At 45.2% G+C, this 24752-nt stretch overlaps 1 protein-coding gene across 1 annotated transcript in view; it reads right to left on the bottom strand.

Moving 5' to 3' along the window:
• kif26ab (kinesin family member 26Ab) overlaps positions 1-20915 on the bottom strand; it is a 72011-nt gene extending 51096 nt beyond the window's left edge. Inside the window, exons 1-2 of the mRNA XM_061082782.1 lie at positions 20781-20915; positions 18467-18685 (exon numbers count right to left, since the gene is read on the bottom strand). Coding sequence (XP_060938765.1) covers positions 18467-18685; positions 20781-20915 — 354 coding nt within the window. The remainder of the gene's footprint in view (positions 1-18466; positions 18686-20780) is intronic.
• Positions 20916-24752: the final 3837 nt, after the last annotated feature.

Raw genomic sequence — 24752 nt, 5'->3', positions numbered from 1 at the left:
GTGGAACTATATAGGAGAAGTCACATAATGAGGCACAGTATAGTATGTTGTTATTGTCGAGCGCAGCACTTTCACTTTCGGCAGGTAGCTCACTTTCCACACATGGGCTCATGTGCCAGTGTGCATACTGTACGGGAGCAACAGGCTGACTGATGAGAGCATGCAGGGAGCATGGAACACCGTGATAATGTCACCTCCTGGTTTTTAACTTCCCGAGTGTGTTCATAATCTGAAACCACAAACCACCGTAAGCCGAGGTGAGCCGGGCTGTCCCGTCCGCTCCCAGGCTGTGGCGGCATTATCTCTGAGGGAGTGACACGCTTTGTGTCTGACAAAGCTGCTGCGTGTCGGCAGAACAATGGAGCAGCCGAGTTGTGAGTGGCGGAATCAGTCCGGTGCAACAGCCTGGTGTAGGTACAGCAGAGAGGAGGGGGGTTGTAAATTTATGATGAAAGATGTAATTGCCATGCCATTGACTTCTCAGAGAAGACAATTCTCACTAATAATAGGCATTTCAACATCAGCCCATGGCTTTCAGCCGGGGAGGGTTGTGTTAATGGAAAACTGTTTTGTGTTTATGAGAACTAGACATAGAAAGAGATTTGTGAGGGAGAAAACACACAGAGATAAGCGCTAACCAGTATCCAGTCTACTTTTTGATTTTTTTTCTTTTTCTTGCTAATTGAGATGTCTAGACACATTCTATTGAATCTTAGTGAGATAAGGAAGTAGGCTGAACTGTCTTGGTGGAGAATAGCGCACGCTAATCCACTTACTGGGTCTAAAGGATTTTCATTCACTATCCTAGAAACTGCTTGGCTTATCAAAATGTGTTCACGTGCACATTTTGCGACTTTGTCTCTCAGGAACAATAGCTTCCTGCAGATGGCCTTGTGGCCCACAACACAAAGCTGCTCCAACCATTTCACTTAATATTCAAATGAGCTGCTCAGGATTGGTTTGGCTGGAAGCCTGATTGTTTTTTTCAAAATAATATTAAATTTTTTACCGTGATAGTTCATGGAAAACAATTTGCATTTATTTACATTAATTCTACTTTATTACCAACTACGACACTGGTCCTGAAGACACCTTAGCTGTTTTCTGACATCAACAGAAATGTTTTCTTAAAACTGGGTCCAGACATTTTTACGGAGTTTAGACTTCACAGCAAGAGGAACGTCTCTGGAACAATCAGGAGAGGGGTGGGCCCTGGGTAGAGCGAGCACGAGGCAGGAAATTCTTCTGCATAAAATACAATGTTTTCGTTTACAGCACATCAACACCGGCATTTCTCATTCCGCAGGTAGCCGAATCCTTGGATAGGCCGGGCCGGGAAGGATCCACCCGGTGGAGCCTCTGCTGCTCGGGGGTGGAAGGACACATTTTTGGGCCACATTTTTCGGAGCCTTGAAATAGGTCTACATGCGCCACTTTGCGCCAACAGGAGATACATCCTATTAGCTGTGTCTCAATTTAGTGGCTGCATCCTTTGTCAGCTGCATTCGTGGACCGACGAAGGATGCAGCCCCTAAATTGAGACACAGCTAATAGGATGTATCTCCTGTCGGCACAACAATGGACATATCGGACATATTGAGTAACAGACGGACAGACTGATGTTTCCCTACAGATATACTGCTAGAAGTAACACACAGTCCAGCAAACACAGGGGAAAACTAATTGATTTCCAAAAGCTTTGTATGTTGTCCAACTGTTTGAATGAAACCGTTAGTGTCTAAGGTGACAGGAGTTGATAGTGCAGGAAACAGCCAATCTAGCCTCTTCTTTGTACCACTAAAGAACCAAACAGGAATCAACTTAAAAAACTGACTGAATCCTTATGCCAGGGACACGAAAACGAATGGACAAGGACACTGCCGCCGTCACTTTACTTTGTGAAGTGATAACCTTGGAGCTGTTGGCAGCTTGAGTTCTGATTTCCCGTCTTCCCATTCTCCAGGGGCTTTCTGTCTGCTCGTATGAAATGTCACAACACAGCCGAGCCCGGTTAGAGCTGAGTGAGTTGGCATGATGGTGAAACAATAGCTGCAGGTTTCACTGCTGAATTTTGATGCTCTGAGCCAAAGTAAAGGCAGAACATGTGAAGCAAAGTGAAAACCGAGAGCTGGAGCCTGCAGTGATTTGCACTTTTGGCTCAAGGATACAATAGCGTTTATCTGAACCTGTCTGTCTGCGTAATCCCTGAGTGATGCGCCTTAACTGCACCTCAGAGAAACACACACAGTTAAGAGCAGTTAAAAAGCAATAGTCACTCAAGGAGCAAAGAGTTATACTGTCTCCAGCAGGCTGATGCAGACTAATGGATCTTTTATATATTTATGAGTGGAGAATCGAAAGAAGCCAGACATATCATCAAGCCAGGGGATGTAAATTTCTGTGCACGGCTCCAGTCTCTTTGTTTTGTTAATTTGAAACAAGACAACGGACGTCAGAGCTATTACAATATGTCAGATTGAATCACAAGCTACATCAGTGCGGTTTCGAGCTGCAAACACACACACACCCACCCACACACACTTATGGAGTGATATGTAAGAGGATCTGGGGATGCAGAAGCATGCCTGGTCCGTGCTCAGGGTTTTATTGTGGGACTGCGGGGTCAAAGGGTAACTAATTGCGCAACTCATGGAGGTCAGCGTCGATGTGGCCTTCTGCCCGAGCGCTGGAACACCACCTGAAGGTCTGTAAAGACAAATGAACTCCGACCTCCCTTCGGATGACATCGACCCCACGAGCCGCATCTTAATCTGGGTCACGGAGAAAGGAGGAGACCTCTGCTGTCTGTCCAGCGTTACGTGCTGACAGAGCTATCGCTGACATTTACCTGTCTGGTCTCGTCTTCAGTTACTCACAGAGAAAACAAGTCTCTGTGAGGTCAAACTTGGCCTATTGCTCCTTGTGTGTTATAAGTAAAGGTTGTGGTCACTCGGGCGTCAGCGTGCACACAAACAGCTGAGAAGAGAAAGACAGAAAGTGCTGCTTGGTGAAATCTGGTCTCGACAACAATAGCTTTTCTTGTGTCAAGCAGCTCTTTCGTTTTCAGAGACACCATAAAAAGCCAAACACAGTTCTGCTGCCAAACTCCTGGAATTCCACAAGAGCAACTCTCAGTTTTACAGAGCGACTCCCTGAGCGAGGCAGGAGATGCTTATCATTTTCCACCAGTCAATAATTAGCTGACTCAGTAATCAGCTGGTTTGTGCAGTGCGCCTGGTCCGTGCCTTCTCATTGAGCCTGACTGCTGCAGACGCCGGGGCTTTTACCTGCCGAACTCCAGGGCCTGTACCACACCGGGAGCTGATTCCACTGTCTGGAATGTACTCGCAAGTAGTTGTGCCCCAGTAAAAGAGCATTTACAATGTCTGCCGTGTGTGTGTGAGTGTGTGAGTGTGTGTGTGCACCATCCTGTTCCAAAGAATGAACAAAATACTGTTTGATGGATGGATAAAACCACATGACAACTCCAGCCTTACGGAAAAGGTATTGTGATGGAGGTCTGGGGATCATCCAAAGAAAAGGAGTGTCTCGCTTTCATGATTAACAAAATGTCAAAAAGGATTTCCCTTCCTAAACAGAGGCTACAATCATGTGAGGCTGCCTGCCAATGGGACGCGGACAGATGGGACGTCTCCCTCTCTCATGTGCTGCACTGTTTTGGAGACAAAAATGACCCAGACCTGTGTCAACAGCTGGGAAAAGCATCCCTCGCTGTGCTTTGTAAAAGTGATAAAAATAACACCATGAGGTGCTCGCTGCGGGTTACGCCCTGACAGGGTCTGTTTTTCCTGGCCAGGAGGGTCACTGTCAGGCAGAGCTGGACATCCAGCCAACACACATCAAGGCAGCACTTTCCTAGCCTCCATTTTCGCCCCTGTCTTTTCCTGTTTTGACAGGAAACAGGGGATGATAACACGGCCGCGCAAACAAGCCGAGACTACCTCCGACCTGCTGCCGGGGCCGTCCTCTCTCGGCAGTGGATGTCTGTTTTCTTTGGAGGGACTCGTGTCCAAACATACCCAAAAAAACATGCTAACCGGGCCACTGAATCTAGTACAAACACAGACATCAGGCCAGTGTGTCGCACAGGCATGCACGCACACAGCCCGGCGCACTCTGCATACACACCTGTCTTCATTGCCAAACTTGAATAACCTTTCCAGATCCTGGCACAGTCCTGTGCGTGTCGAGCAGATCCTCGGAGGCTCCCAGCAGCAGCCTGCCAGCACAGAGTTGCACAAAGGAGCGCAATAAAACTCACCACGAAAGTCACGGACACAAGGCTAAATGGGACGAGATGAAAGCTGCCGCGGTCACCATGGGGACCCAGACATAAATGGCGGAGGTTAGCGGAGGAGCAATGTCAATATCTGTTTTGACGGGGGGGGTTGCTTTGAAGGCCAAGGGAGGTGTGGATGGGTAGCATCCCTTGTTTGAGTCTCTTTTTGGAATGTGGGCCTTTTATGTTGTCAGGAAGCACACCGCGGTGAGACACAACAAGTGGAGTGACGGGGGCCATTAGAGGAGCTTTGTTAACGGTGGGAGAAGCTCAAAGGAACGGGACACTTGGATTGCCCTCTGTGATCCCCCGCTGGCCTTTGTTTATGAGCTAATTAAGCATTGTTCAGCGGCTGCAGGAGCCTCGAGCGCTCAGTCCCCACAGCGCCACCATGACTTTCAATGGCTACTGTAGGGCTTTTTACAGCGCCCTCTATAACTCAACAACTTGAGCAGGAAGCACTTTCTGAAAACCTCTTTTCTAGTGCGGCAACCAAGCTCGGGAAAAACAGACGACTAATGAATGTGCTCGGAGTGTAAGGGCTTTCGTGGCCGTGTTTATGAGGCGGAGTAAAATGCATGAAAGGGATGGGAACACAGAAATCAGGTGTATAGTTCAAATTCAGTTCAAATGTGGTCTGCAGCGGCTGCTACCGTGGGAGTTCAAGTGTGCCCCGGTTTCACCCCTCCATTGGCCGCCGCAGCCGAAACAGCCTCTCGCTCACAAAAGGGATGAAAGCATAAACACCCCGTGTGGGATGAGGGGCGGCCTAGAGGTCAGTGGCTGGACAGAATGGCGAGGAGGGGGCAGCGTCTCGCTCGATGGATGTGGAAATGAGAGTGGCTGAAAACATGTTTGCTGAGAAATGCAAACAAAATGGAAGGACATCTTTACAGAAACCGAAAATGGATTTGTGCAGAGATGCGCAAACAAGAGTTTGGGTCAGTGATGGAGAGGTCGGGAGCATCACATGAAAAAGAAAAAGAGGACGAAATCACAGATTGTTCATTTACACAAAATCAGTTACGGAATGTTTGCTTATCAAATTTTTAAAAAGAGACTGAATTAAGATGCTATGAATTTTCTCTGAACAGGGGAACTCAAGGCAAACAGGTCACATGGCCTCAACTGGAAACCAAGAATAGGCACAAATCAGGCCTCGTCTTGACTATTTAGCAAATTTAACTCTTTCCTCTGTGTTTGGGCCTCTCCTCCACATGCAAACCGCATTTAACCAAGCAAAATTTAGATGATTACAAAAACCTTCCAATTCAATATCTTAAAAAAACGTATTTTGTATCTGTGTGTATATTTAAAACAGATCGATTGGAAAAAAAGCTTATTTTGCATGTGCCAACTTTTGCTTTGAGTACTGAGCATCAGAAACAACAATAGCTGATATCTACCATTTCTCTATTTTTGGTGAGCAGGTCTAATGTGATTGGAGATGAATGAAAATGAAGGTTCATTGGACGAAGATTTTTGTTTTTTTGAATGGAGGGGGAAATATCTGTTCAAAAAAATTGCTACAGTGGTGTAGAAACAGTAAGACTAAATAAAACCAAACATTCAAGCTTTATGGCTCGCCAGCTGTCAAATTCAAATGTCCATCAGAGAACAACCCTGGTTATTTGTATGTTTTTTGCTTGTATGAGTTGCTGCTGTTGAAGGACATAAAGTGGGGGTGTTGTACACAGCAGAGGACTGAACACAGCAGTGACATCCACTCCTGCTCCCAACACTGAAGCTGTGCAGGAATCCACCAAGGCCACAAGACACAGGTGTGCTCCCCAAGAGCTTCCCTCCTTCTCACCGGGCATCCGAGGGAGGGAGGGAAGCATTTCCGTGTTGCACAGACACGTTCAAAGGCATTCCAGCAATGTTTTTGTTTGATGCATAAATTTAGAGCGGTAAACAACAGCCCCGATCCGAGAGGAGCACCACGTGAGCGGCTGCCAAACAGCCTGTGGCAAACAAAGAGCAAACATACCACATTAATGATGACAACTGAAAAAACAGAATAACTGAAAGTAGATCCAAATGAAAGTGAAATGCCACAGCAATCAAACCACATTCAATTAGGGAAGGCAGCAGCAAATAGCCCCCAAGACTCTCAGGAAACTGAAAAGTAGCTACAGCCATTCTATTACTCTTTCTTTGAAAATGGAGTTTTCAAACTAAAACGATCTCTGAACACTAGGGAGTTTTGGCTCTGGATCAGTTTCCATCCCTGTCCATACGAACACGCCTGTAAACAATGATAAGCAGCAGTGTTTCCAAACTTCTCATTTTTAGCTTCTCTAAAATTCTGGAGTTGTGTGGACACCAGGCGTATCCGTAGCAGAGTTGATGGGTTTTTGTATATAAATGTATTAATGTGAGTTGTAGTCTCAGAATGCAGCGAAGAGGCCTATACATATCACACAAACTCTCTCACAGGCTTGTTCTCACACACAGCATGGGAGTCAGGCACTTAGCCGGGGGGTCTGCACTGTGAGGCCCGACAGCAAGGTCCCCCCCCCACACCCTCGGAACGGTGAGGACGGTTCGGCTTTTACAGGCGATGCTGAGCTGATACTGAGAAGCAAACGCAGAGGATGGAGAGGCAGTTTGGGACTCGTAAACAGAGAGGTTTAAGTTTAAGTGCCCGACACACATGAAGGAGATAAAACAGCCCAGAGCTCTTCAGCAGAGAGGGTGACATCATAAAATAGAGCGGCAGTAACAAGTGGGGAAGCATAAAGGACGGATCTATTAATGGGAGTCGGTTCATGGGAGAGAGACGGGGGAAGGTTTACTCCGTCCACTGGGAGCGATGACGAGCTCGAGATGGCATCATTTCTCACGCCAGGACGTTTCTGCTGATCTGAATGTAAATGTAATTATCCTAATTTTGCTTCTGTCAGAACACCAGTGACCTCCGTAGAGCAGGGGTTTACTGTAACAGAGCAAATGTGGACATTAATGCCAGCTCATCACTGTATCAGGGTTTCTGCAGGTTTCAGCAGCTTAAATTTAACATCTTTTAAGACCAGCATGAATTCAATTTAAGACCAGTGTCAAGTACGAACAGCAGAGTCCCAAGACTTACTTGCACTAGTTTATAATTAAAGATAAAATAAAGAAGCCTAATGGAGAATGGAGAGATAAATTGCTAAGAAAGAACTACAACTCACAGAGAGACATTACAAAGTCTTTATTAAACTTGAAAATGTCAGGAAAGTAGTGTTAAATGACTGTTAACATAGATAAGACTAACCTAAACATACTTACAACCCCTTTTTGCAATATCTGACATTTGTAGACATTTGAAACTGTTTAATTATGTTTTTTTTTTTTTTTTTACTCTAATGCTGTGTGTCAAAGTTCAAGGCACAAAAGAATCTGCTTATCTGCACAAATCATGGGATGAGTCAGAAAATATAAAGGGAGTCTGTGTTTAGAAGCTGATCTAACATGGCTGTTGCCTAGAAGGGATGAAAATATCTCCAATCACTATGAAAACACTTTGGAGGCAACTCAAGCATTACAAAAAAAATGTAAAAGCATTACAGTAACACAAGTGCAGCAGTTTGTCGGGGGAAAAGACGAGAAACACTGCTGCCGTGTCTCGATTGACTTTTCTTCTGGTGGAAATCCATTATGAAAATCCATACAGCTGAGGTTGACCTTTCCAGTTGTTCCGCTTATTGAGAAATTCAGATGCACATTTTTTATCCGAGGTAATAAAAGCAACTTCGCTGCTGTTTTCTTGTAGAATGCAAGGCTGTGCTATTTCCTGGAAAATGTCAGCAGGCAAATCGCTAAGTAAAATCGGTCAATAGTGAAAGAAAAGAACAGAAACTCACATGTTCCACTTTCCTTCTGCTCCTTCTGTTTCAGGAGATGCACGAGCTGATGCAGATCTGATGTTTCAGACTCCACCCAGAAGGTTATGTTTTTTTTTCTGTTTGTTTACCGGATTACACAAAAAACGATATCCTTGAAATTTTGGGGGGGGTGGGGCGAACTTTTTAGCAAAAAAATTTTTTAGATATGGTGTTTCTCAACATTATCCTTTATGCTAAGAGAACAATTAACGGATATTGATGAGGGTGAGCTATTTGAGGCCGAACCAAATCAAAATCTGGATCTAGTAGATTTGAATATGGCTTCATAAGAGGGCTCTGCTGAATGCCATTCTAGTTTGGTGATGTAATATTTCAGGCCCATAATTATGCTACTATCGAGTGTAGTTTTCTAGTTTATGATCAGTTACGCAATCATATGAGGTCATGATTAGCCGCGAGTCAGCCAGCACGGCAATAATCTGAGCTAAAGAGAGATGGTCTCTTCATTGTATTCTCCCTAAAGCTAAGCCCAGCAAGCACCATAGTAATGGCGCTGGCCAGTCACCTTCTCCATCACCTTCTCCATTAACCAGACCACCACTAGGCCTGCGTGCTGGAATGAAGATAAAACACTGACTATAATAATGCAATCATAAATTGGTAGCAGTTAAGTTGAGAAAGATGGATGACTTCTGCGGCAAAGTGGAAAGGATGGAGGGACTCTGAATGTGCTTCATCTCTTTCTTTTCCTCCAGTACTTACACGCACGTTCGCACATCATCAATACACACACTCGTCCTCGCTCGTGGAGCTGGACACTCAAGCATGAAATGAACATGAGCAGCGTGAACTTTGACTGGCATTTTCTCACAGCGCCAGGATTTATGGAGCACTATATACGTTTCTGAATGAGATCCCCACAATGAAAAATAGCACAGACGCGCTGCAGGCCCCGGCAAGACAAGTTAACACAACCCATCTACCAATCACAACACAAGCCATCACAATCCATCTACTATTACACAAACACAAATAGACTCACACAGGGACGCGTGCATTCTGTCAGCCCGACACATATATAGAAATATGACATGAAAGCAGCGGTGCACTCACACGGCAGCTGCGCACCACAACTTCAGTTTACTACTGTTGGCAACGGAGAGACTCCACTGGGAATGAACGGGTGATCGTTCCGGTATTAAATAAATAATACCTAGCAATCAATGGCTCCAGTTTATTATTTTTTTATTTTTTAGAGCTTTGCAGTTAGAGTTAGGAAAGCCGTTTTCAGAGAGGAACTCATGTTGAGAATGTTCATAAAATTGGATTAAGACATTTTCTGGAGTTTACTGAAGACAACAGGAGAAGATCATTCGAAAACATGGGATTGTGCGTTTGTTCTGCTACAATTGTGTATGTGGATCGTGCTCTAAAACAAACTCAATTTGTAGTAAAAGCTTCTCTAATGACCATTCGATGAAAGAAATAACTAACAGTGCGCAATGTCCAAGGAGTTGCTTGTACATAAACACAGAAATCTGGCCTTATTCAGCAGTTCCCTTCAGTCCTATACCAGGATGTTAAGCATCTTCCAGCTCATTATTTACTGTTATGGTTCGATCTAAAAGCTCTAAAACCGGCTGTGTGTTACCTGCCCTGCACCACCTCACAGCACATTGTCAAAGCAGAGACGGAAACTATGCCTATGTCTGACTATAACAGACCTGTAAGAAGAGTGGTGACAATCGGGCTCACATTCATCAGGTAGACAAAGACGGATGAATACATATATTCTGGGAACTGCTTGGATTCACAATAACAACCTCATGAGGTGATGTCAGGGATAACACAACCACCAAGTAGCTTAAGAAACCTGTTGATCATTTTATCCCTTTTTAAGTAATACACACTGCCAACACAAGGCCTTCAAACTGCCACAACACTGTGTATAATTCATCATCTTGTTGTGTATTTTATTTTGTGTAAGTATGACAAAAAATCGCTGCCAAGACAAACTCTTGAAGTGCCTTGCTGCTGGCACCTTGACAAAAGCTCAGAGAAGGTTTTGCTCAGTCCACTTAAACATTTATGAGAGATTTTAAAAACCCGCGTCTCTGAGATCTAGGCTCTGTGCCGGCGCTCTGAGGGTAAACGTTGCCACAGAGGCCAAACACTGGCAGCATTCTGAACTGGCAGGTGAGAGGTGGAAGCTCCATTGACATTTGCCAGAGAGGGAAACAAACAGAGCAACGTCCAGTCAGTCGCAGGCGCCGCGCTCTGCTGATCCACTGTTTGCTGTGAGCGGGGGGGCCACGCCCAAGCCGCGCAGAGTTTGCCGTCCGCATATCCATCTTGGCGAGGATACACAGCGCTGGCGTTCTCTTTCAGCACATCGCAATAAGCCGGGCGATTTGTCTGCTACCACAAGGCCTGCTGTCAATTGAGCGGGTTTTATGGAGCTCCTCCAACTCAGCGCTCCGCGGTGTCCGTGTCTTGGAAATTTATCTCCTCAACTATGTTTTTCCAATACTCTGAATCAGACTCAATAATGGACTGCAGTCTGCCTGGGCCGGGCACGTCTCACTTCACCATGACATATGGAGCCGAGCACCAGGAGCCCAGAGAGAGCACAAGACGGAGAATCGCTCGCACACACGCAGGCAGCTCGCCCTGAATTAACAAGTCAAACTGATGAATTCCCACTGGCTACACTTCTTGTTGCATTTGTGTTCTTTGCGCATTGACATTTCTGCCTTTGTTGCTTCGTTCTCATGCTTCTCAGACCTGTGCTGTGCCGTAACACATCGTCCTGTCAGCCACGTCCCCGGCTCCATTGTTTCATTTCGGTCTGGCTCATTGTAGCACATGATCCTTCACCAAACAGCAGCAAACCCATTCAGACACGCATGGCAATCGTTCATCGGATACAAAAGCAACAAGGAACAGCTCAAGAGTATAGGTGCTGTCAGAAACCTCAGCAGTGCCCGTTGCTATAATTCAAAGACTTCTGTCAAAATGACTCTCAATCTAAAAACCACATCCTCAGATTTGATTGATTAGACAGGTAATGCCATTTCACAATACCTCACAATGAACACTCCAACTAAATGTGATGCGAGCTAGTAAATCGGCAAAAACATGTGATTTCCACAGTGGAATTTACACGTCATGTCCTGCCTCATGATGTATATCCCCATACGGGGAATTTAGAGTCTCTAATAACCTAAACTACCTGCTAACCCCGGAACAGCTAGCAAATCACCTATAATAATAACAATATTAACCTAATCATTGTTTTTGAGCTAATCAAATTTTATTTAGTGAGCACATTTGGTGGTTGAAGATCATTTACTTAAGTAAAGCTAAACTAATACTATGAAAAACACAACAACACCAACAGTCAAAGGTCCTGTGTTCAAAACCTCAGCTAAACCCTGTTTCCCTTTTAGGGACAAAGTATTTTCCAGCTAATCCAAGAGGATTATATATAATTTGTTTGTTTAATTTGAGGAGCAGGAGAATTTTCTGGACCAACAAAGGATCATTTACACTCTGGGTTTATCTGGAACATCCAAATTAAACAACAACACATTTGGACATAAATAGCTTTCATTGAACAGGAAGGGGCAAGAACAATTGTAATGCGAAAAGTAACAAGAAAATAAAGCTGAAGGACAAATGTAGTGGAATAAAAATAATGAATATTTGCTTCGGAGGTGAAGTGGAATAGGAGGATAAATTTGCAGAAAACGGAAATATGTAAGTCACGTGAAAATACCTTGAATAAAATATTTCTAAAATGTTTATATCTTTTATTAATCATTATTTTGTGGTGAGATTTTGCTGCTTTGGGCCAAAATCTACAGAGATTAAAGAAAAGCAAAGACGCTCTTCAAGGTGTGAACATCCCTGGCCTCTGGTAACTTAAAACTGCTTTCTCATCAGCTCACTTTAAGATAATGGTGCAGTTGTTCTCCTCAGTCACATACTTTCTCTAAACAGCGTTTCTGAATACCTGTTATTAAAGATAATCTGCTGGCTTGTACATTTGATGTCTTTGAATGAACGAGACACTGGAGCCTTTTGCAGTAACTCATAGCGGCAGAATGAATCCCTCGGTCTAAGCAGCTCTAAAAAGCTGAGCTCACCTTGACAGGTAAGTGAGGGGACATCTGGACGGCTCTCTGCAGACGCACATCTCCGTGGCACGCGGCTGCACCAGATGGCTAGAGTAGGACACATTCAGGTTTGTGTGTGTGTGTCTGAGCTCAAGCATGATTCCACCTGTGTTCCCCACGTGCCAGTGTGTGCACAGTGTGCGTATGTGTGCGCGCATGTGTTTGGAAACTTAAGTCAGCTCCTGTTTAATCTCGCCCGCGGTGGATCCGCTCCTCTGAGCAGCCACGAGCACAGACGGGAGGAATTGTACTTATTCCAGGTGGAGGATTCCTTAACCTCCTCAAACAGATTCCTTCGCTTTGCTCCCGATGAAAGGCGGTGAGCATCAGTCTCGCCGCGGCTCAGTTTCCATCAGCGCTCACATCTGCACACCCTGAACCCATTTCCTGCACTCTGCCTCCAAGCAATTCACCCTCGCAATTGCGATAAGTAGCAGCCTGTGCAGCAACAATTGGGGTCAATTCACTTTCGGCTCTGCAAATTAAAGATGTAAAATGAAACTGCAGCAGACATTGTGGAGATGTGGCCTCCATTCCAGGCTTGCCTAAAGGTTAGAAGAAAAGGCTTCTGGCCTAAAGTACCTTGAAATGCAGGAGGAGCTGTGGAAATCTGAAGGCGGGAAAGTGAATTAAAAAAACTATTTACGCTCACTTTACTTTTGACAGGGTTATTCCACTGTCCACATCTCAAGGAATATGGCTGCACGGTGTGGCTCCAAGGAGGAGATAAAGACTGGAAAATACAGGAAAGAAGGGGAAATCTTTTATTCCAAGTCATCTTCCATCAGTGGGATTTGTTTTATGTCACTGTAGTGTACCTGAAGTGGTGGAAAATGACTTTTCTGAGCCAGTTCCGATATGATTCATGAGTTTTGGCAGCAATATCAAAGATTTTCTCCTTATTTCAGGTTTATTACATATGCTACTTTAAGAAGTATGAACGCGTTTTTCTATAAACCCATTTTCTTTCAATAAAAGATGCCAAAACTAAAGTGAGCTCAACACAAGCAACCGTACATCAATCAAAACTGGCAAAACATTGATTCAAATCAGAGATGAAAATATAACAATAAATTTCGTGCCAGCTTTCAGTATATGCGAGTTTAAGACTTGGTGTAAAACAGAGTGCAAACCCAGTAATTACCTTAGATTCCCAGCCGTAATAGTAATTATAAAATAAATGTACATAAAGTAATTTCTCGCATGAAGACGTGTCTGACAGCTGATGAAAGAGCGACTGGCTGAAGCTGCGGAGACTTGAGGTGAAGTGGCAGCGAACAGCTGCATCCTGCTGAGGCTCCCAGATACAGAGCCGCACGGTAGCTCCATGACTGATGTCTGTGGTCGCTGCACCACTTGACACCAGATTATTGCTCTGTGGTTTAATACAGCCACATTCCATAAAGCAAAAGTCACACTGCATGCAGGGATGAAGTGAGGGGACGGCTCAGCCCAGAGTCCCCTGTATTCTCCTGTCTCGTCTCTTATCTGCTCACTGCCTCTCTTGTCTCTCGAGGGCACGCACTGCTGAGCAGGCACCACACAGGCACGCAACACACACATATCACACAAAGCCTCTGGGGCTCAGGTGCTTAGAGGTGAATAGAATAATATGGTCATGCTCTGTTTTAACTCCACGTCGGCTCGAGTTTCACAACCGGAGGGTTCTTTTACACAGTCTCGTTTCTGTCCTTCCCTTCATCCGTCTGCCAGTTACTCTGACCTGTCGTCCGCCCTCCTGCAGCGAACCTGGCAGCGTACACCTGTTCCAGCCCAGGTCAGCCCCCCCCCTGAAACCCTAACCCACCATCAAGACAGGGAGAACTGACAGAAAGGTCAAAGGTCAGTCAACAAAGGAGACCTAGCACAGCCTGAGAAACGGTGGCCAGGCTGGTAGATCTGAAGCCATTTACAGGATCCACTTCTTCCCCCATCTCCTCTGAACTATTTATCTTACACTGACTGCACAGTCAACAATGTTGCTGCTATGCCCTTGGTCATGACAACTAAACAATATGCGCCACGTCTTTCGTGAGTTTAAGAATTAATTGGGAAAATTGGCAGAATGCAAGCAACATGCCACAATAATGGCATTCATGTAAATTCATGTGTTTATTTCACACAAAACAAAGTCAAACACACTCGCCCTGAAAACATGAGTTGCATGAAGCGTGGTTGATTCATTTCCTTTCTCCGGGGCTTTGGAAAAACAAAATCTGATTTGAAACACTCACGTGGATTCACTAACAACTCTGCACTTTGAGTGGATCAAGGGTCAAACGAGGAACAAAGCAGAAACAGATCTAACATGAATCCAAATGAGCCATTTGAGAAAATTACTGTTCCCATTATTTATGAATCCGATGTGAAAAAGCTGGCAAAAGGCCTGGTGGTACAAACTAATTCCTGCAGCCACATTCACAGTCACACTCATGCACACCATCCATAATAGGCTTGGACACATTGTGCATATATCAGCAGTGCACTGTTTTCATAATTAGCTGCCGGTTTGCTCTCCATGAACCAGGATTAAACTTCGTTATACTTGAATGTCCACTGACTTGTTTGGTGTGATGGAGCTAAATTCAGTTTCCCTATTTCCTGAGGTCAAAGGTCATGAGCAAGGTGAGATCTAGCTGCAACTGACCTGAGCCTCGAACTAGCTCAACTCTAATCCACATCATCCAGCCGTCACAGGCCCGCAGGACATTCTGTGTTAATCAGTCCGTGTGCTATAGAGCTCACAAGGACCAACACTGCGTTTTATATTCATAGGCCTCAGTATTCATGAGCAGGTGTTAGCACTGCTGACTCTAGCATTGATCTGCAGTTTCAACAAACCACAGTCGACTCTAAGAAGCTGAAATTGGAAAGATTCGATATTCTGGCCTTTAGCTTTAGATGTTTGCATCTCAGAGCAACAAACACCAAGGCTGTCTCTGAAATCCCTCAGCAATACACCGTGTTTTTAGCTTTGAAAAAAAAAATCACCAATTGGATTGTCGGGGTTTGCAATATGGAGGCATTTTGTGTGTGTGTGTGTGTGTGTGTGTGTGTGTGTGTGTGGGGGGGGGGGGGGGGTGAGTAGATAATGATAATGAGTGAGTTTTCATTTTTGGGTGAACTATCCCTGTAAGCTTAACTGACCTGCTGCTGGCTCCAGCTACATATTTACTGTGCCATAAGAGTGTCAATCTCATAATAAACATGGAAGTAATCTAGTAGTTTTGTGCACTCCAACTTTTTCATTGAGGAAACCTGAGCATCGATTCACCTCCATGCATATTTAATCAAAATAATCCCGTCTTTTTTGGCAGCCATTCAGCCCAAATGTCAACTCTCTCATGGTTCAGCGATCACAATCAAGGGTAGCCTCTTTAAAAAAAAAAAAAAAGGTATCAAATGACGGGGATTCTGTCTAAACTGTGACTAAGGGGTCTAGGCTGTTTCAGCTCAGCCACGGGTGAGGAATTATATTCCTCTCAGGTCACAATAACTTCAGGCTACCAACTCTTTACAAACCTAATTGTTGTTACTGACACTCTCCTGACTTTTTCATGAGATGGTTAACGACACAAGCACAACAAAAAGAAAATATGAAGTTTCCTTACTCAACATTAAAAAAAGAGGATGAGAGTGAACTGGCTGCGTGTCTCTATCAGTCGGTGTTGACAGAGCCTCCGAGGAGCCACTTGGTTACTTTGAAGTCGACTTTCTTCACATTAAACCTCGCCGCAGCGTCCAGCCACAATAAGCCTAGTCTACAATTATTCAATCCAGACTGTCTGCTATTCACTATTGAAGTCATTCCCTCACTGTATTTTTTTAATTATGCAAATCAAATAGGTGAATTCCCTTGATTACATTAAAGTGATGGAGGTTTTCTGGGTTGGGGCATTTTTTAATCATCTGCTATCTGAATAACATCAAGTGCATCAAAGACGCAAAAAAAAAAAAAAACCGGGTTGGGACGTTAGCTCAAGGACTTCATTTCAGGAGATGTATTTTGTGGTTGAGCCTTGCGCAACACCTCATCAACTGGAATAAAGTATTTATAATTAGGAAACCATCGCAAATGATGTGTATAAAGGGTAATATAGTCGTGTATGTGGAGTTGAAATGGTTTTTAAATGCCTTCAAACACCAATGTTGCACTTAAGGCAGGAGGTGAGGACATGAAAGAGGAGAAAGTGTGAAACATATTTAATTGCCGCAATTGGATAAAGAAATATCTCAAATGGAATATTTTTTTTAATGCTGACCCAGTGATTTTGGCCAGAGAGCAGAGTTGTGATAAACTATAATGTGAAGGGAAAGTGACGGGACCTTTACTTTCCCAAAAGCTTTTTCAGGACATTTTGTTAGCAGCTTCCTTTAGACCCAAACAGGAAAACACAAAAGCTGTCTGGGAGACTTCAGTGTGTGTGTGTATGTGTGTGTGTGTGTGTGTGTGTGTGTGTGTGTGTGTGTGTGTGTGTGTGTGTGTGTGTGTGTGTGTGTGTGTGTGTGTGTGAGAGAACAGTGAACTTTCCCTCCAGTAGACTTCATGTATGAAAGCACATTCTCTCAACCCAAACAGTCTTCCTTGAATTTTTGATCTACTCGCTACTACTACTGTATTCAAACAATAAGTCGACGGGCAGGCTGAGGGGGGGGGGTGTCTGGGGACCGAGCCGACTTCCTCTTCGTTAAAAAAAAAGAAAAAAGAAGTCTGGCGGATGGGGAGGGAGGGGAAGTGCGACCTCGGGTAAACAGTCTCCGCTTTTTTTTTTTTCCCATGACAACCGCAGACACAACACTGGCCTGGACCCCCCCCCCCCCCAGGTGGAGCATGGACCCAGACCACCTGAGTCGTCCGGTTGACCTCGCTCCCTCTGCGGAGGAAGCAATTTGGAAACCATCGCCCACAAACCGCGTCCAACAGGTGAGCAGCTCTAACTCACAGAGAGACAAAGGGTCGTCTATCCTCCAGCTGGACGAGACCATACCATAACCCTGGTTCAATAACAGCCACCCCGGAATTAAGGCTCAATTTAGCCATCAACAAGTGGGAGGTAGGGGAGGGATCGGGGGGGGGGCCGCTCTCATCTCTCTCTCCAACACTGAGCACCTGGTGAAGGCCACAAAGTACAGCTGGAGGGTCCCACACTAAAAAGGGGAGGTGGGTTCTCATGGCAGATAATAGCAGCTAAGAGGAGGCTTAATGTGTTCCCGGGGTGGACTTACCTGATACCTGCATATAGATCTGATATGCCCGGAACAAAGGTTATAGACCACACATACAGAAGTCTCCACCGCAGAGACCCAGGTGCTTCAGAAATTGCCCCCTTGTCCGTAATGAACCTGTTCCCCCTACCGACGTCAGGTGCTGTAGGGTTTTTGGGGGGGAACCTTGGAGAGCTGTAATCCAATCTGAAGTCGGGACTCTCTAAAACGGGACAACAAAGGAGGACGGACCCCAGGGCAGAGCCAGACCTCGCCACAACAACAGCGGGTCTCAGGGCCTATATTTAACAGCGGTGGGAATTGTGGGAGCAGCCGCACAGGAACACTTTCAATGCACAGCGAAGGTCGATTGGGTCTCCACTTCCTCCTCAGTCTGCAAACGTGAGCGTCTCGCCCCCGTTTTCAAACCCCCCCACTCAAACACCGCCGCCGCCCACACCCCTCCCCACACCCAGCAGCAAAAAATAAAGAGATAAGCATTGTTTAGCCAAACAATGGGCCACTTTCAAAGTCCCAAAAGCTTCCATTTTCACATCCAAGGCCAGCATTTGAAGTCGAGTATACGGCAATAAACAACTTTTGCAAGTGGATGGCGAGAGGGTTTCTGTGTTGGAAACAATCAGGTGGATGCTCATGGATGGAAAGGTCAACGTTAGGAGCAGGTGCAGGCGGGGGAGAAGACCGAAGACACAAGCAGCTCCACAGAAAAGCTCCATCAGAGAGTCACAGTTCATCTCCTATGCTACAACAGTGACTAACTTTCTCACTTGTTGACTGTCTTGACTATTTTATCAAGAGACACTGTAGAACAACAAGGCTTCTCATGTGATCCCAGTATCTCAAACTTTAAGGCGTATAAAATCTAATAAAATGAGGGATTTTCAGAACGGGATTGGTCTGAAAGGAGTGGAAAAAAGGGGGATTTCACCAACCTTCAGTGAGTTCTGGTCAGCCAGGGCCAGCGCTTGCCTCCTCAGCTCGGACACTTTCCTCTCACACTGCTGGCAGAAGCCTCCCTTCTCCTCCGACTCGCTGATGGAAACCGAGCCGGCGCCCTCGGGGGGAGGCCGGCTGCTGCACCGCGCGTCCTCCGCAGAGGGAAGCCTTTTCCTGGGGGGGACCGGGGACTCTCCACTCGGGCATCCCTCCACCTTGCAGCAGGAAGGGGTGACAAGAAAGTTCGGTCAACATCAACAACAACAACTACTAGAAATACGTTGTTTGTGTCTTGACAACCTGTCTGAGCACAGAGCACCTGTCCAAGAGCGCACGGCACAGATTGTGGTTTCTTAAAGTTTAGAAACCAGCCTGAGAAGAAGATCACCCTCTTTTACACTAAATCACGTCTGAGACACTTACAGTGAACAAGCGGTGGCCGTTGGAGCCTCCACCCGGAGCTGCGTTGCCCCCAAAGGAGCTCATTCCTCCTCCAGATCAGGGTCGCACCTTCAGCTCGGAGGGAACTCAAAGGTTTCGCCGGTGAAAGACGCGACGCGGAGCCATAGGCTGGAAGGACCGAGGACCTGGCTGAAGGTGACTGGTCATCTGTCAGACTGGGCTGGGACCAGGAGCTGCTGATCGAACTGGGGAGCGAGCGTGTGACAAGTTTGCGCGCAGCGGAGGAGTTTGTTTTTGGCACAGGAGAGAAGTCAGCGGTGCGCAGGGAGGAGGTGTTACTGGAGGAATGGGAGGGCTGCAGCCGAGGGGAACTTTCCTGCACGGTGCTGGGACTACATGAGGGTTCAGGGCTGTTGTTGTGCCATGGATCAGACTGGATGAGTAGAGTGGTGCATTGTGATAGAGTGGGCTTCACATTAAATACACTTTTCTACACATTTCCTCCAGGAAAACCATCTTATTCCAGAATCTCTGACAATCACCAAATGTATTTGTGGATCAGCTTAACCAAGACTCAATAGAGCTCTTCAATGTTTACACTGAGATAAATAGGCCTATTCAAAGTCAATGTATGTGGTTATGGCTGCATCATTTCATCAAATGGAAACATGGGCTGTGGCTTGTGCGTAATCGTTTGGCACATTCCCAAACATTCAGCCTTAATGTCAAATTGTAGGATTCCCACTGGGAGTTAAAGTTCTGTGGGTCTGAACAAAGTTTGGGTTTGAGTGCATTACATTGAGCTTTATGGATTCAAGGTGCACAAGTCTCCTCTTTGTGATCATCAAACGATAATTTCAGGTTATGAGATAAGAAAAAGATAAGAAAACTCAATAAACTACATTGTTCTGCAACAAGATGTTGAAGATGATAAGACTGAGAGCATTTTGATTCTGTTCATTTTTATCATGAGAATTTGAAATATAAGGTCACCCAGTTTAGAGAATTCAACAGTTTCAGTTTCAAGGCGCATCAGCAACTGTTGCAGGCACTGCCCCTGGTGGTTGTTAGTGGGACTCTGGCGCCATCCTCTGGTGAACAGCGGAGTGGCACCTCCCTAAGTGGCGGGGTGGATGGAGGTACTCAGGTTAAATATTTAATTTGGTAAACTTTAAATATTTCATGCGGATGATGTAAGCGACAGTGGCCACATGCGCCCCTGCTCTTGGCATCAGAGACGGGCTTGTCTCTCTCCCCTGCCCTGAATCGACCTAGTTTAGGGAAACCCACTTCTGGTTTAAATCCACATTATGGGATGGGATGTTAAAGGAGGGAAATAAAAAGTCCACAAGATCTAAAAAGATTATAAATTGTCATTTAAAAGCAATTTTCAAGGTGGGTTTCAAAAAATCTTGCTCTGAAAAAGGCTGCAAAGGGGTTGTATTCAAGACATGCAACGATCCAGAACAGAAATAAAAAGATCATAATTAAATCTGAATCAAATCTTTCACAACGTGTTTCTGCTCATGTTTCAATCTATACTGCTTCATTAATATCCGTTTATATCTTAATAAACCAAATTTCTACCATATTTGAAGCCTTTTTTGATGCATTTTGGCCAAATCCCAGAAAACATCAAAAAAAGTTTGGACTCTTCAATCCGGTGCAAATTGTTGCAGAAGTGTTGAATGCATCAGATAAAAGATGAGTGAAACGAAGGGATGAAGTTGTAGATTAGAAAGAGAGATGGAGGATGCTGCGCGGCGCACCTCCAGGTCCTGAGCACCGGACAGGAGCCGTGAGACGCGCGTCATCTGTCGGACTCCTCACTGGTTCCCACTGATTTCACACTTACGCATGAGACCACCCTTTAGAAAACACGTGTTTCAAAGATCTCTGTATTCTTACCCTTTGTTTTCTCCTCAGCAGGTGACTTGTAAATCCAAATATGATGTCCGAGTCAACGAAGATGGTCCCCAGGTCGATGACGCTGGGGTTGGGCTTCCCAGCTCCGGGAGACCCCGGCGAGTTTGGCAAAGCCATGTGGGCTGCGCGGGTAGCCTAAGAGAAAAAATATATTCCACTCCACAGGAAACCTATCTGCGCTGTACATCCATCTATCTCACAGCTGTCGCGCCCTCCGACGAAAAGATCCGCAAGGTTTGTTAATCCGGACATCCAGTGAGATCACGGTGCGCGCTCACACTTGTGCGTAAAACCGGCCTTCAGGTTTCCAGCGGAGCGCGGAGACGATGCAGCGGTACGATCCATCCGGACAGCTTCACATCCTCTCACACACTTGTTCCATGAAAGCCACTGTGCATGGTGCAGGTCATGCTCTGATGTGTGCGCGCTGCTGCAAGAGGCGCACCTTGCTCTCTCTCCTCTCCCCCCTCTCCCTCTCTCAGTCACTCATCCCCCCTCTCCCTCTCTCTCTCTCCTCAGCCCCCCTGTCAGCCGGTGATGACCTGCTCTCCCACCCGATTTGCTGCCACGGAGATAACGCAACAAAACACAATGACAACACAATGGCAAACCCAGGCAATATAACCCCTAACGACAGCTTCCCTGTAATATTCACACTGTGTGAGTGTGTGCACGGTAATGACCTCATCACAGCTTACTTTATGGTATCCCTGTCTCCCATATGTAATATTCCTGCAGGGTGTATTTATTGCACTGTATTCTGCACAAGGGAATATCAGACAGCCGAGAGACACTTGATGTTTTATTTCTGCAACAGGGATTAGGTTTCTTCAATCAAATTAAACTGATTTCATTCCGATTGATTTTAATCTGCTTTATTGCAGCAGGTTCCATCAAAATCAAGTCAAACTAAATTTCACTTTGGAGACAATCATCCAACGCTGAACATAATCCCTTGTGTGACACCTGAGAAACATGATGATTTAAGGTGTTTGTGCCGTTGAATAATTCAACAGTTGTGGGGGATTCACAGTCACTGAGAACTCATCAGTCCTGTCATTGAGGAGCCGTCACCATTTCCAGCCGGCTGAGGCTAATTATGCTGTATTGACTGGTTGAGACGTTGAGACCAGCAGGTACATTGTGTGAGGTTCAGGAGAAGCATCCGTCTGATATTGACAAAACCAAAGAAGACTATACGATGATGTTTTCAGCGTTAAAAGTTAGTCGGGCACTGAGTCCACAGAGCATTTGGTCTCCTCAGTTTTAATTCATGAAGTTGAACCAGTTTCTCCTGAAGCTGAGCAGCAGACTGAGGTGATGTCATCCACGTGGGGCCGCTCTGCACACTGTGAACTCACTGGCTCAGTGCCGGTGAGATTTCACTGTGAGAGACAAATGTTTCTGCTCTGTTTCAAATTAATCTGATTTACAATGTGACAGAGCAAACAAAAAACAGTACGTACGTACTAGATTGTATGGACTCTACTATACTATACTATACTACACAATACTATACTAAACCATGCTATACGGAACTGTACTGCACTGCACTGCACTGCACTGCACTGCACTGCACTGTAGTGTACTATACCATACCATACTATAATATACCATACCATGCTGCATTGCGCTGTACTGTACTAAACTATACTTTACTGTACTATAATATACCATGCAGAACTGCACTGTACTATACTACACTACACTATACTATAATTTGTATGAACGACAGTATAAACCAGCACTCTATAGAGCACATGCCTCTGCCATGGCCCATCAGTTCCCTTATAGTCAATCTAGCTTGACTCAAGTGGTTTCTTTTGCAAAATCAAACATGCAAACCAACAGACAAACGGACAGGAATGAAAACTTAACCTCCTTGGTGGAGTTAAGTTAAGTGTTCCTGGATTAAAGGTATATTCCTGTGATTTTAAATTGTACTTTACACTTGGAGGACTCCCAACAGAAAATATACTCGTAAATAACTCCTAAAGGGTCTGACATATATCATTACTTTTAGTCCTCAGGCTTTTAAAATCCATGCCTGCTTGTATCCGCGTTTTTTCTGCAAATGTTTAGTTTTCAAATCCAAAGAGGAATAACCCCTGATGACACCACTGCGACATCATTATTGTAATTTTCCTCACGTTTTAGAGAAGCTGTAAAGCAACAGACAAGTGTTGTCACAGTCTGACCTGTGGCTACTGCTAATGAGGAGGGAAATCGATGGAGTGGCCCTTTAGCTGAACAAAGAGAGAAGCTGCAGGCAGATTGTACTCAAGGTGGATTCTCACTTAATTCATTTCAAACTGCTGGTTGGGTTTAGTCCGCTGGTGCCGAAACACTTTATTTGAAGTTAAACTCAGGAGATTGTATAATTCACCAAATCAGACCAAACTTTAAAGTCACACGTCCTTGAACCAGAAAGACAAGTTTTTTCATTCTTGAGCAGGTCAGAGACGATCATCTTTAAAAAAAAGACAATGATGTTGTGACGCCTGAGCTGAGGGGGGTAAATAATAAATATTCTAGGCATGAATAAATTACTTCTGATCCCACAAACACCTCACACACCACGCACATTACCACCCCCACCCCACCCTCCCTCCCTGTCGTACTCATACACACTCATACACACACACAAACACTTTTTTAAAAGATAGGGAGGAGGCTAGGGGGGGGGGGGGGGGGGTTGGTTGCCTTGTCAGTGTAGACCAATAATTACAATCCACAGTAAAGATGATTTACCACGTCCGTCACCCAGCCCTCCCCACAGGAGGAGGCCTGGGTTGGGTCTCCCCCCACCCCACCCCTCCAGCCCGCTGATGAAATTCGGAGGACGTGGATCCCCCTGGGACGAGCAAGTGCTGCTACATCTGCTGCCCTTGTGCACGTACAGGGAAATCGCTCAGGGCATCTCATTAATGCCTCTCCCCTGTCTTATCCTCCTGCGTGTGAGACCTCTGCAGCTCCTCCTCGTGCACGGACCCGGCTTTGTGAGAAACGTTTAGCAAATATTGAAGGTTCTCCGTGCACGGAGGGAGATCAAAAGGAGAAGAGGAGATGGGGGCTGTCTAAAAAGAAGGAGAGAGGGTGGGAGTAATCGGTGCACGGTGCTTTCATGAATGATTTATGCAATATTAAGTAGCCTGTACTCCTTGGAAAAATAGGGCATTTGGATTTTCTTGAAGAGTCTTTGGGTCAAGTTTTCCCACCAAACTGATCCTGACACTAAAGGATCTGAATTTAAAGTTTTAATGCCGGTCTTTAAAGTTTAACTGAGTCCACATTTAGTCTTTGAAGTGGTTTGGTAGAGAACGAGAGACAATATTTGTCCTAAATCAAGTAAAAAGCACAGATATTTTACCCCAAGTTTCACTATTTATCGTCACTGAGTAAAAAACAGTCGGTGCTTCCCTCTGGTTTGAAGCAACAGATTTAAAATGGCAGCAAACGCAGTGATTTTTCTGAGATTTAAGTTTCAGGACTTTGGACAGCAACCGTCCCCCCAGACTCCACCAGCCCACACAAACTCAACAGAGACAAATGTTTTTTTATTGACTTGTTTTAATCAGTACCTCTGAACAGTAGCAACAGTAAAACACAGAGAGAGAAGCAGCAGCGTCAGTGCATCAGGAGGGTTGTTAAAAATGTGTGTGCTTGCCAGCAGAATTAAATTACTGAAGCCTGATGATTTTTTACAACCCCAACACAGTGGCTGGGATGTAGCACTGCAACACAAGGGGGCACAAGAAGAGAGCAAGACAGACAGAACACAACTCACAGTTTGACATGAAATGATCAGAATCCGGCCTTTTGAGATGTTTTCCGGCAGCAGCATTGGTCTGGCTGGTCAAGTGGTCCTAAACATTTCACAATTTTGTCTAAGAACTGTTGAACTGTTGAGAACCACTTAATCAGCGAGACTACACACTTTTTCTGGGTAAAACG

Source organism: Limanda limanda, chromosome 12 (genome assembly GCF_963576545.1).
Source record: "Limanda limanda chromosome 12, fLimLim1.1, whole genome shotgun sequence".
NCBI classification, from domain to species: Eukaryota; Metazoa; Chordata; class Actinopteri; order Pleuronectiformes; family Pleuronectidae; genus Limanda; species Limanda limanda.
The sequence above is the reverse complement of the archived record's forward strand: the minus strand, read 5'-3'. Positions and strand labels throughout refer to the sequence as shown.